Below are 13,857 nucleotides of genomic sequence, written 5' to 3'. Positions count from 1 at the left end.
CTGCTTTACACTTGGGACTTCGCAAAGGCCAAACTGCCTACTGTATAAAGAATATTCAGCAGAGGGTTGTGGGCTTGATTCTCCACTACGCCAAGCCATTCTGCTCCCTTGGTCCTGGGCTTCTGCAAGAAGATTTCCCCACCACTCTGATAAAAAGCTTTTGGGAGGGGAGGGCCAACCTTAGAGAAAATGCCTGTCCTCACAGAGTTAATAGTCTTCAGAAAAACTAGGCCTAAACCAAGCAAGGGCACTTTAAAATTGGCACTGCCTTTTCAGGAACATGCTCAATGAATGTTAAGTAGCCCCCTGCCTTTCTTCTCTGCTACATGGAGTGACCTTCTTCTTTGTGTTCCTGACACCAGCTGTCTAGTTTTCAGCATTTCTCCTTCCAGATGCTGCCCGGAGCTGAACTTTCCACCTACCCCCAAACTGCACTGTTTATTTTGTCTGTTAGCACTGGGTCCCATCCCACCAGGTGCTGAGCACCCTTGACTCCCACTGATCTTGCAGGAGACACTCTGCTCCGCACAGGACCACCGCTGCTGACAGCAGTCGCCAAACAACTGAAGTCCTGGCCCAACCCAACAGCCCTACTCCGATGACAGCACTCTGGCACTGGAAAACAATCATCCGTGACACTGCAGGGAACTGCTGACCATCTGGAGGAGAACACAAGCTCAGAGAGATGGATACAACGTGCAGAGAAACACCAAGTGCTGGACTGTCACCTGACAATGCAGCCTGAGGAAGGGCTTGTGTGTAGCGGTGCTGCTCTACAAGCAGGGCACGACTCAGATTCTAACTTTCTCCCAAGCATTGGTTCTGGTGTTCAGGCTGGCGGGCTGCTGTGTTGGTGGTGGCTGCACTCCCTCCCTGCCCACCTGCACAGGGTGTGGAGTAGCAGCCTGTATGGGCTTTGGCAATGAAAACCCCTTATGCCCTGTTACTGCCAGAGGTGTAGCAATGTTCCCAGCACAGCCTGATGGTTCTAATTCTGCACTGCACCAATTTCAGTGGAGTTACCCTACTGTAAAACTGGCGTGCTGGAGTGGGGACTCAGGCCCTGCAGCTCTAGGTTATCTGGCAGTGTAAGAACTGTCTGCACGTGAGGCATAGTGTACATTGCACAAACATCTTGAGTTACTTGGAAGAACTGGAGTAGCTCATGCAGGGACTGGAGTAGAGGGGAGGTGGAAGAACCTTGATCTCACAGACCATATTGCCTACTCTGTGCGCTGACAGGCAGGTTAAGGAACACAGGAAGGTTCTTGCCTCAATGTAAGCAGACAGGGTAATGAAGATTTTCTCTCTGTAAGGGGTGACTCGGTTCAACAGCAGGGAGTTATGCATGGAGCTGTCCCACGCTGCTTCAAACTGGTAAAACGTTCTGGAAGGAAACAGCAGAGGCCTGGTAAAAACACAGCTACACCTTAAGTTAGAGCTGCAGAAACATGTAACATGCACACACATAACCACATTTGTGACAGATGGGCAGCCATTCTGGAGTTCTCAGGTTCAAGTCAACTCTCAGAAGGGGCAGGCTGAGGGGAAAACACCCCCCCCACACCCCCCCGGCTCTGAAAGATATTGTAACATTTCCGTGAGGAAGCTTCATTTGAGGGGTTTGCATTGCAAATTTGAGGAAGAATCTTCTGTGTGGATTACACATGGACAGAGAAGATTTGAAAGCAGTGGGATGCAGCCTACTGGCAATACTATGGAAATGGGAGGAGTGCGAGAAAGAGGTGCAGGGAGAGCAAGAGAAGGACAGAAAGAAAGCTAGAGGAGGAGATGGAGAAAAAGAAATAGCTGTATCAGCACCAGGTACTGTCTCTAGCCAAAAGAAATGTGCAGCACTCCAGGACCACATCTGTGCAGTTAAACGTGGATAACAAACAGGCTTCCTTCCATGCAAAGGAAGAATGACTTTTCTGTGAGCATGGTCAGAACGGAAAAGAGTGAGGATGCTTAGCGGAGTGATTGCTGTCATCTCTCTCAGGCACTTTATGCTCTCAGTGATTTTTTTACCTTTTACCTGACACCAAAACCCACCACTTCCCTCCAAGGTTAAGCTGTAAGCTCAAAGTGTCCATCAAAGCTTGGCAGTTAATTCCTTCCTACTGTTCATCTCTGGCACACAGCCACAGGCTCTGAGCCAATTCAGCATTGGCCTAAGCGAGTTCAACTCCAGTGAAGTCAATGGAGCGCCATAGTGCCAGGGTGAATTTGACCCTCCATGTTCATTGTCCCCTTGCTTCCCCTGCCATTTAATGTCTGTGCTAAATTAAGGGGGCCTGGGCTGACAGAGGAATTTAATATCCATGGCCCCAAAGTATTTAAACATGGGCTTAACTAAAGTACTGCTTAAGTGGCTTTGAAGTCAAGGGGATGTAAGCATGTGCCTAACATTAAGCATATGTTTCCATGATTTGCTAAATAGAGATGGATTTCTGAATCAGGGCCCAGGCTCATTCTTTCTAAACACCTCCACTCTGGCCACCAACATATCCACTCATTGTCCCTTTCTCCTGTGAAATTAGCTGCACTGATCTCAAGAAGTAAATATGTGCATATATTGGAATACAGAGCTGGGCTTTTGGGAAGTTTGCCTGCCAAATTAATGCAGTTTTGGGAGAGACAAGCTGGTACCATAAAAGATATCAATCCTGCCCACAGGTAATCGGAACTGGTAGCAACTGTGCTCTGCTGCACTTCCTGGAAACACCACTTCTAAAGACAGGACTTCCATGAAGGACATCACAGCCTCACACTTCTTGCCCTATCATTTTTAGGGTCAATATTTTCTGGCTGGAACAAATTAAGCTCAGGTCCCAAAATCCCGGACCTGTCCTGGGTCATTAGAACAGCCCACTGTGCTGACAGTCTCTTTGTTGAACCCATCTGGCTCTCAGCTCTAGTGTTTCGGGTTCACCTTCCAGCATACTGAAGACTACTTTTGAAAGCCACACTCAGAAGCCAACCAAAGATGACATCTACTCAGGACTCCCCCTAATTTCCGTTTGAGCATACTCGAGAAGACATGATTCAAAATAATTTCTACACAGACATTCCATCATCACAGCTCACCAACACTCAGTGTCAACATAGTCAAACATCTCTTTAACAAGATCCCAGGACTGTTCTTAGAAAACTATGTGTTGGATTGGACCCCACTCTGGGGAGCAGGGAGAGACTCTTGTCAAAGCACATTTGACTGTGTTTGTTGATACACTGTTATTATCTCATTTTAAACACCACATTGTAAATAACATGAGATGATTGTTCTGGAACATGTCGCAAACACAAACTAAATGAGAAAGACCAGCACCACTGTTAGAAACAAGTCACCGGAGGACAGGTAACTCCAAAGGGAAGGATATAAGATAAGGAAAGGAGGATTATAAGAAAAAGGAGCAAAAAGCAGAGGAACAAGTCCGAGGAGAAAGAGAAAAGCAGAAGGGAACAGACCGAGCAAGTACGCGTGAGAAAAGTGAGAGAGAAATACCTAGTGTAATTTCCCAGTGAAATGCTATAATTGGAAGGCAACCCAAAACACAAACACAAACATACGCACACACAAAGAAATTTAAATGTCAGAAAGCATTGTTCATATGGGGTCGGGTAACAAGCTAACTCCACAGCTCCAGGGGGTGTGGGTGGGTGTGGAGAGGTGGCAGTCAGAGGTAGTTGTGAGTTTGCTGCTGGTGGGGAACCAGGAAGGAAACAAATATCACATTCTCTCTCCATCCTCATGGTGGTGATGTAATAGGATGAACCCTGGGCCAGACAGTTTCACAGAACCCAGGATATGCAAAGGATTCCCACACCCTCTGCCCACAATAGGGGAATTTAGATTCTGTTCATTCAATTAATGGGCTTTCCTGCCCTGCTGTATCAGTGGATCTCTGCCCTCCTGCAGAGAACACCCTCTTTTGTAACAAAAGAGGAACCCATTGTCCGTGCTCCTTGGGGCATGGACTACAGAACCTGCTGAAACTAGGTTCCATTGCCCCTCAAGCAGTCAGAGATGGGAAAGATTTTACCATGCATTTTCACTAATAGCACAACAGCCTTTCAGCTCCCTTCCAAGAAAGATGCCATTAGGAGTGCATCATTTCTATCACGCTGGTGGGTAACTGATGTTATTAATGTCAAAGATGTGCCATCTCAAAGAGCCACAGACACAGCATGCTGTGTGGTTGAGAACTTGGGACTAAATATGCACCTTTTAAATGTAAGGGCGAGGAATGAGCAGTGCAGATCTTGTGAGAAACAAATGGACCCTCAGCATATACCTGCTGCTGTGAGTGCTCTTTCATCTGGATGCCCCAAGACAGCCATTTGTTTTGAGAGCTCCTTCCCACCCATTAGACCAAAAATCAACTTCAGCCCTATTCCCTCTAGAGAGGGGAAGGGTACCCAGTTTCCAGTCATTCAAATTCAGAGTTTCTGCCCATTCACTTTGATCCTGTGCTGCAATCCCCTTGCTGTTCCAGTCCAGGGCCTCTCTTGAGTTGGGTCTCCCAATCCCAACAAACTGCACTGAGTAGTCGGGTGGTTTTGCAATATATCAAAATGTGGTGGATGAGGCCACCACACACCCTTTTCACTTGTTAGCTGATCCAAAATTTGCATTCTGGTCCTGTAGCGGGGTAGTCCCCTGTTCCCTGGTCTGGAAAGGGTTACAGCCAGCCTGGAGAGAGGGCTGGGGCTGCGAGCTAAAAGCTAGGCTGATTGGGGAAGCAGCCACAGCTGGGCCATGCCCCAATCAGACCTCAGCTGGCCCTGATAAAAGGGCTATGAGCCAGGAGCTAGACACACTCTCCCTCCAGCTTCAGAGGGAGAAGGCCCTGGCTGCCTGGGAGAGAAGGGTACTTGAGACAGAGCAGTGCTGGGGAAAGGGGGGAGGAGCTGGGGAGCTCCAGCCTAGCAACTCCCCAGGCTGCAGACCTTGATAGAGGCCTATGCAGGTACAGGGGGCTGGGAGGAGCAGCCTGGGGTTAAGCAGAGGCAGCTGGTCCGATCCCCCCTTGCCAATGATGAGTGGCCTTTTACAGACTGCAGTTTGCCCCAGTGAGTGGGGGCTAGATGATGACTGGCAGTAGCCACTGAAGCAAGGTGGGGATAGAGGGTTGGGGGGTTCCCCTGGGAGGGGAGACTCAGACTGTGGGTTACTGCTGGGGGCAGAACCCAGAGGGTAAGGGGCACCGGGGTCCAGGAAGGACACGGGGGCCAGAGGCAGGTGAGACACCGGCCAACAGAGGGTGTTCCAAGCTGAACAAGAGCTAATTCCTGAGACGACCAGCAGGAGGCGCCGCACCAGTGAGTTGTCACATCGCTACAGGTCCCCAGACTAGTGAATTAGCCCAATGCACCGTGGAAGTTCTGTCATTGCTCATTCATGCATGTTTTCAATCCTGAAGCCAAAAGCTTTTTCATATCACAGAACGAAGCTAAGGATAACTTGCAGTAGACTGAGCAAACTGTTAGTTCCAACAAAGAGAACAGGGGACTCTAGTGCAAATTGTTTTTAAAAGTAAATACTGTATTTTGCAATGCGCCTCCCTAAAGAAACCAAACCAAACCAGTCAAATGTTGTAAAGCACAAACCATGTCCCTTCTTTTTTCCTCCTCCTACCCCGCCCCCAAACTGGAAAGACATTCTGATGTGCCTGCTCTGGTATGATCCCACTGGTTAGGGCCTGAGCAGGGCTGGCCTTACCATCAGGTGAACCGAGGCGGCCGCCGCAGGTGCCAGACTGTGGGGGGGTACCACTAGGACCCAGAGTGTAGAAAACTGTGTCTGCTGCTGGTGCATATGTATTCTCTCTGCTCTAGTTGCACAGAGATGGTGGAGTGCTGTGCTGGAGGAAGGAGGTCACAAGAGACATAACAGGCAGGCAGGAGAAAAGGTGAGAGGGAATAACAGAAATCAGCAGGAGCTGCAGGGAGAGAGAGGAGGAGGAGCCTCTTATGTACCTCTCTAGCACCTCCAGGAGCCTGGACTGATTAACACCAGCTTCTGAGGGAGCTTCCTGTTTCCTGCTGCTTCCCTGAACCCACTTGAGAAGAACAGGCAGTCAACTAGGGTTACCATACATCCGGATTTTCCCGGACATGGCCGGCTTTTTGGTCCTCAAATCCCCGTCCGGGAGGAATTTCCAAAAAGCTGAACATGTCCAGGAAAAAAGGGAGGCATGGTAAGGGGACCGCCTCCTCCCCAGGGTTCAACTTTCCCGGCTCCCGCCGCTCTCCCCAGCGCAGCAGCAGCAGCCGGAGCCCGGGAGGAGGCGGCTGTGAGCTGGGATGCCGCCGGCCGGCGCCACTCAGCCAGGGCCGGGGCCGGGCTGGAGCCGCTCGGCCGGGGCCGGTGGGACCGGGGGTGCTTGGCCGCCGGCCGGGGCTGGGCCGGGGGTGCTCGGCCGGAACCGGGGCCCGAGCCGAGCCGGAGCTGCTGGGGCTGGGGCTGCTCGGCCAGCGCCGCTCGGCCAGGGCCGGGCCGGAGCTGCTCGGCCGGGCCGGTGGGGCCGGAGCTGTTCGGCCGGGCCGGTGGGGACGGGGGTGCTTGGCCACTGGCCGGAACCGGGGCCCGAGCTGAGCTGGGCCGGAGCGACCAGGGCTGGGAGTGCTTGGCCAGCGCCACTCGGCCAGGGCCAGGGCCGGGCCGGAGCAGCTCGGCTGGTGGGGCTGGGGGTGCTCGGCTGCTGACCGGCGGCCGGAACTAGGGCCCGAGCCGAGCCGGAGCGACCGAGGCTGGGGGTGCTCAGCCGCTGGCCAGAACCGGGGCCCGAGCCGAGCCGGAGCGACTGGGGCTGGGGGTGCTCAGCCGGCGCCCCAGGGCCCGAGCCGCTGGGGCCAGAGCCTCTTGGCCGGCCGCCGGAGGGAGCCGCTCGGCCGGAGGGGCCGGACTGGGCCGCATCTGCCTGTTTCAGGCTTCCCGTGAACTAAACACAGTGTTTACTATGCAGTCAAGAAAAGTAACATTTGCTGTTCAGGCATTTGAAAATTAAGTGTTACTTAAAATTTTTGAACAAGGCATTGTAAGTTGTTAGTTCTCCTTTATTGGGGTAGGTAGCAGAGCAGTACCATGAGAGGAGTAGAACAGGAAGAAGGCAGAATTGAGATCTTTCAAAGTTTTGGCCCAAGCAAGGGAGTATGGGGGAGTCATTTGAGCTCCCCGCCGCAGGAGCCAAAATGTTATGGGCTGGCTCTAGGCCTGAGGTGCAGTTATGGGGTAGGATTTCAACGTTTTCCCATAGCATGTGTTGAATTCCACCACAAGAGTCTGTGGCAACCCTCTTTGCAAAGACCTGAGAACCAGAAAGAGCTGGCATCTCCCACCCATGCTCTGGTTTGGTGGCACAAAGGGGCTGTAAGATAGGCTTACCGAGCCAGCTGAGCATCCCCAGAGTGGGGAATCCCTGGGGGGCTAAAGCTATGTTGCCACTACACTAGCCACTCCCATAGTCCTCACTGCAGGGGATGTTGCCAGCGAGGGGCCTACCCAGAGCATTCAGGAAAGGCCTAGCTGGCATAATGACACCCTGGAGGCCAAACTGTGAGTGGAAAGCCACCTTTGCCCCCCATGACTCTGGCAATGGGCCTGCCCTGAGCACAGAGCTTCAGCAGACCAGACACCCAGGTGTTACCTAGGCAATAATATTGTGGGCCTGATTTTGATGTTAGTTTCACCAGTGTAAATCGGAAAACTGAATTCAGTGGCAGGGCACTGGGGTAAATGAGATCACAGCGATGCCCAATATTTGAAAACTCTTAGAGTTGCAAATGCACAATGGCCATGTGACTTGTCTGTAATTAGAGAAGAGCTTGGTAAAAAATATGAGCTGCATAGTAATTGCCTTGGAAGCGAATGCATGTTGATTTATGAGACAGAAATCATCATGTCCTGTATTTAACAAGTAATGCAAAGCTCCACAAATGCCATGGAAAGCAAGAGCACTTGCATAATACAAACCCTGCTGGATTTTTGAAGTAGAATTAAAAACAAAACCTAAATCTAAACCCAAGTGGAATAAAGAGTCTCCCCTTTCTCCGCTAAAAAGAATGATGGCAGAGTTTCATTTCTAATTTAAAACTTTATTCTGCAACACTTTACTCATCAAAGGAAATCAGTCTCTAGTAGTTAGGAATACTTTAGATTTGGGGTTGGGGTTTTTTAGGCCAAAGGAGAATTTGCTCTCAGTCCCTGTACTGGCTTCCACAGATCTCTTCCTAATGTTACTCCTGCCGTAAATGGGTAACTGCAAGATAAAGAATCAGACCAAAGACTAAGGATTCAGTAAAAGGAATCTCAGGTAGCTAGTCCATTACTCCTTTTCACAAATCTAGCCTAGGGGTAGGAAAAAAACATTCCAAAATCAAGTTCCCAGGCTGCTGGTGCCCTTTACTCTGCCTCTGATGGCTAAAGAGTTAATTCACCAAAGGCCAAAGCTCACTGAAATCAAGAGAAAAGCTCCCACCAACTTCAAGTTTTGGATCAGGCCCTTAGTGCTTAAATTCACTGCCCAAAACCTTTGTTGACCGAGAGTTACGGCTGAAGAGCAGTGCCTCATACCCTTCCAGAACAGCAATTCTTAGGTCCATGCACAGCAGGCAATTCAGAGTTAAAGTGCACACCAGCCCCACTCCCCAACCTTAACTCTGCCCTCATTGAGTGATGCCTCAGTCTGCCCCATCACATATGATGACCTCTATCTTTCCAGGAGATACGGAGCACTGTGGAGACCCTGGGAGAAACTGTCAGACTTAAGTGTCCTCACTAAGGTAAAAGAATAACGTAGGTCAGGCTTAATGAGCACCAGCTGGCTACGCCTGGCCTGAACCATTTCACCTGCTCTGCACACACCACCCCATAGCTGCCAGATGTCACCACCATTGATCCTTGTCTTAAGGAGTCCCTCTGGAATATCATCTGTGTGACACTACACCCCATATTCATCATGGGATATTATATGATTATGGCATAATTATGATGCATTTTGTACAAGATGGGCAATGTAAGGTGTCATTGGAAAAGTTATGATTTGCTGAATATGATTATCCTATTCGTATGCATGTATCATTTTTGTATTTGAAAGTATGAATATTGACTATGTATCAGTATTTCCAGAATAAGCACATTTGAGAACACCCACAGCTAGCCTGTCAGGTACAACAGCGAAGGTAAACAGTGCTGATGGCCCAACAGCAAAGACAATGGACCATGGAAGAGCTTAGCCTTCCTGAGAACGCTCCAGCCAGCCTGTAAGTAATGGCTGCTATGACTCAGCAGGACATGCAAGGGCATGTGACCAGACCACATGACACTGAACTCCATTTTGATACCTGTATTTTTCCACAAGCTGGTCTGGGAACTGAGTTTGGAACAAAGGGTTCCTGCCATATGGTAAAACTATATAAGGTGGGGTGAGACATCATCTAGTGGCCTCACTCCCCACACAAGAGAACTCCTGGAAACACTTGAGGAAAAAAGATTGAACTGGGGGAAGTGCTGGTCCCAGGCCTAAAGGATTTCTAACCTGTGTATGGAAACCTGGTGAACTGCTTGTATCATCAGCCAGGGTGAGAAATTACTAATTCATATCCAATCTAGTACGTTAGGCTTAGTTTGTGTTTTGTTTATTTGCTAGGTAACCTGCTTTGATCTGTTTGCTATCACTTAAAATATATCTTTTGTAATTAGTGAACTTGGGTGTTTTTCTTTATCTAAACCAGGGAGCCTTTGAGTGAAGTGTCTGGGGAAAAATCTCAGCTTGGTTAACACAGGCTTGTTGCATATCCTCCCACATCGAGCGGAAGGTGAACTTTATTAAGGAGCTTACATTGTACAGATCCCTGTATGACGGTATTGTGACGGTTGGTGCCCCCCATAAGGTTTTATAAAAATATGCTTATGTATGTATGTGTGTATATTGTGACAAAGTTCCTCCTCTATCTTGGTGGGTCCTGTGCTTATTGGCGGATTTTCTTGCCTCAAAGATTCACCATGTGGGTTAGGGAACAGCCCAGAGACCTTCCCCTCTGGAAGAACCCACAGTCCAGGTCAATTGGGAGGTTTGGGGGGAACCCGGGCCCGCCCTCTACTCTGGGTTCCAGCCCAGGGCCCTGTGGACTGCAGCTGTCTATAGTGCCTCCTGTAACAGCTGCATGACAGCTACAACTCCCTGGGCTACTTCCCCATGGCCTTCTCCAAACACCTTCCTTATTCTCACCACAGGACCTTCCTCCTGGTGTCTGTTAATGCTTGTGCTCCTCAGTCCTCCAGCAGCACACCCTCTCACTCTCAGCTCCTTGCACCTCTTGCTCCCAGCTTCTCACGCTCCCCCCACAAACTGAAGTGAGCTCCTTTTAAAACCCAGGTGCCCTGATTAGCCTGCCTTAATTGATTCTAGCAGCTTCTTCTTAATTGGCTCCAGGTGTCCTAATTAGCCTGCCTGCCTTAACTGGTTCTAGCAGGTTCCTGATTACTCTAGTGCAGCTCCTGCTCTGGTAACTCAGGGAACAGAAAACTACTCATCCAGTGACCAGTATATTTGCCCTCTACCAGACTCCCATACCCCATTGGTCTGGGTCTGTCACATATCCCTCCCCCCTGCTCAACGCCAAGGGGTTGGGCAGCTTGGGACGCCAGACAGTGCACACGTGACAAACCATCGGCATTGCCATGACGGCTCCCTGCTCTGTGTTGCACATGGAACTGGAAAGGTTGGAGGGATAAGAACCATCTGGTCACCCTTGTGTTCTTCTCCTTGTTCCGCTGCATCCATTGAAGAGGAGCATGGTCGGTCACGAGGACAAATCTGTGCCCGAGCAGGTAGTAGCGCAATGTTTCCATGGCCCATTTTACAGCGAGGCATTCTCTCTCCACCACTGCATATTTTTGTTCCCTTGGAAGGAGTTTCCAACTGAGGTATAGAATTGGGTGTTCCTCCTCCCCGACCATCTGTGATAGAACAGCCCCCAACCCTACTTCCGTTGCATCCGTCTGCAGGATAAACTCCTTGGTGAAATCAGGGGCTATCAGTACGGGGTTACTGCAGAGGGCAGTCCGTAGGTCTGTGAATGCTTCCTCTGCTGCGTCAGACCATCTCACCAGATCAGGTCCATGGGCTTTCACTAGGTCTGTCAGGGGGCTTGCCCTTATGGCAAAGTGGGGGATAAATCGTCGGTAATACCCCACCACACCTAGGAACGCCCGGACTTGTTTCTTGCGACTTGGTCGGGGCCAATTTTGGATGGCCTCTAACTTGCTCACTTGGGGTTTTACCAAACCTTTTCCCACAATGTAGCCAAGATATTTGGCCTCTGTAAACCCTACAGCGCACTTGGCAGGGTTTGCTGTAAGGCCAGCTCGCCTGAAGGTATCATAGAATCATAGAATATCAGGGTTGGAAGGGACCTCAAGAGGTCATCTAGTCCAACCCCCTGCTCAAAGCAGGACCAATTCCCAACTAAATCATCCCAGTCAGGGCTTTGTCAAGCCGGGCCTTAAAAACCTCCAAGGAAGGAGACTCCACCACCTCCCTAGGTAACGCATTCCAGTGCTTCACCACCCTCCTAGTGAAATAGTGTTTCCTAATATCCAACCTGGACCTCCCCCACTGCAACTTGAGACCATTGCTTCTTGTTCTGTCATCTGCCACCACTGAGAACAGCCGAGCTCCATCCTCTTTGGAACCCCCCTTCAGGTAGTTGAAGGCTGCTATCAAATCCCCCCTCATTCTTCTCTTCTGGAGACTAAACAATCCCAGTTCCCTCAGCCTCTCCTCATAAGTTATGTGCTCCAGCCCCCTAATCATTTTTGTTGCCCTCCGCTGGACTCTTTCCAATTTTTCCACATCCTTCTTGTAGTGTGGGGCCCAAAACTGGACACAGTATTCCAGATGAGGCCTCACCAATGTCGAATAAAGGGGAACTATCACGTTCCTCGATCTGCTGGCAATGCCCCTACTTATACAGCCCAAAATGCCGTTAGCCTTCTTGGCAACAAGAGCACACTGTTGACTCATATCCAGCTTCTCGTCCACTGTGACCCCTAGGTCCTTTTCTGCAGAACTGCTACCTAGCCATTCGGTCCCTAGTCTGTAGCAGTGCATGGGATTCTTCCGTCCTACGTGCAGGACTCTGCACTTATCCTTGTTGAACCTCATCAGGTTTTTTTTGGCCCAATCCTCTAATTTGTCTAGGTCCCTCTGTATCCGATCCCTACCCTCTAGTGTATCTACCACGCCTCCTAGTTTAGTGTCATCTGCAAACTTGCTGAGAGTGCAGTCCACACCATCCTCCAGATCATTAATAAAGATATTAAACAAAACCGGCCCCAGGACCGACCCTTGGGGCACTCCGCTTGAAACCGGCTGCCAACTAGACATGGAGCCATTGATCACTACCCGTTGAGCCCGACGATCTAGCCAGCTTTCTATCCACCTTACAGTCCATTCATCCAGCCCATACTTCTTTAACTTGGCGGCAAGAATACTGTGGGAGACTGTATCAAAAGCTTTGCTAAAGTCAAGGAATAACACATCCACTGCTTTCCCCTCATCCACAGAGCCAGTTATCTCATCATAGAAGGCAATTAGGTTAGTCAGGCACGACTTGCCCTTGGTGAATCCATGCTGACTGTTCCTGATCACTTTCCTCTCCTCGAAGTGCTTCAGAATTGATTCCTTGAGGACCTGTTCCATGATTTTTCCAGGGACTGAGGTGAGGCTGACTGGCCTGTAGTTCCCCGGATCCTCCTTCTTCCCTTTTTTAAAGATGGGCACTACATTAGCCTTTTTCCAGTCATCTGGGACCTCCCCTGATCGCCATGAGTTTTCAAAAATAATGGCTAATGGCTCTGCAATCTCATCCGCCAATTCCTTTAGCACCCTCGGATGCAGCGCATCCGGCCCCATGGACTTGTGCACGTCCAGTTTTTTTAAATAGTCCTGAACCACTTCTTTCTCCACAGAGGGCTGGTCACCTTCTCCCCATATTGTGCTGCCCAGTGCAGCAGTCTGGGAGCTGACCTTGTTCGTGAAGACAGAGGCAAAAAAAGCATTGAGTACATTAGCTTTTTCCACATCCTCGGTCACTAGGTTGCCTCCCCCATTCAGTAAGGGGCCCACACTTTCCTTGACTTTCTTCTTGTTGCTAACATACCTGAAGAAACCCTTCTTGTTACTCTTAACATCTCTTGCTAGCTGCAACTCCAAGTGTGATTTGGCCTTCCTGATTTCATTCCTGCATGCCTGAGCAATAGTTTTATACTCCTCCCTGGTCATTTGTCCAATCTTCCACTTCTTGTAAGCTTCTTTTTTGCGTTTAAGATCAGCAAGGATTTCACTGTTTAGCCAAGCTGGTCGCCTGCCATATTTACTATTCTTTCTACACATCGGGATGGTTTGTTCCTGCAACCGCAATAAGGATTCTTTAAAATACAGCCAGCTCTCTTGGACCCCTTTGCCCTTCATGTTATTCTCCCAGGGGATCCTGCCCATCTGTTCCCTGAGGGAGTCAAAGTCTGCTTTTCTGAAGTCCAGGGTCCGTATTCTGCTGCTCTCCTTTCTTCCTTGTGTCAGGATCCTGAACTCAACCATCTCATGGTCACTGCCTCCCAGGTTCCCATCCACTTTTGCTTTCCCTACTAATTCTTCCCTGTTTGTGAGCAGCAGGTCAAGAAAAGCTCTGCCCCTAGTTGGTTCCTCCAGCACTTGCACCAGGAAATTGTCCCCTACACTTTCCAAAAACTTCCTGGATTGTCTGTGCACCACTGTATTGCTCTCCCAGCAGATATCAGGGTGATTAAAGTCTCCCATGAGAATCAGGGCCTGCGATCTAGCAGCTTCTGCT

At 49.9% G+C, this 13,857-nt stretch overlaps 1 protein-coding gene across 3 annotated transcripts in view; it reads right to left on the bottom strand.

The window, feature by feature from the left end:
* The window catches only part of KIF1A (kinesin family member 1A), a 162,351-nt gene that overhangs the window by 21,421 nt on the left and 127,073 nt on the right, over positions 1 to 13,857 (bottom strand). For all 3 annotated transcript variants that reach the window (XM_029913322.1, XM_029913320.1, XM_029913321.1), the window contains one exon: positions 1,273 to 1,387. In XM_029913322.1, the coding sequence (XP_029769182.1) occupies positions 1,273 to 1,387 (115 nt within the window). The remainder of the gene's footprint in view (positions 1 to 1,272; positions 1,388 to 13,857) is intronic.

The sequence above is a fragment of the Terrapene carolina genome, unplaced genomic scaffold (assembly GCF_002925995.2).
Source record: "Terrapene carolina triunguis isolate 2854851 unplaced genomic scaffold, T_m_triunguis-2.0 Scaffold583, whole genome shotgun sequence".
NCBI lineage: Eukaryota > Metazoa > Chordata > Testudines > Emydidae > Terrapene > Terrapene triunguis.
Note: the sequence above shows the minus strand (reverse complement) of the source record. Positions and strands in the feature narration are given on the sequence as shown.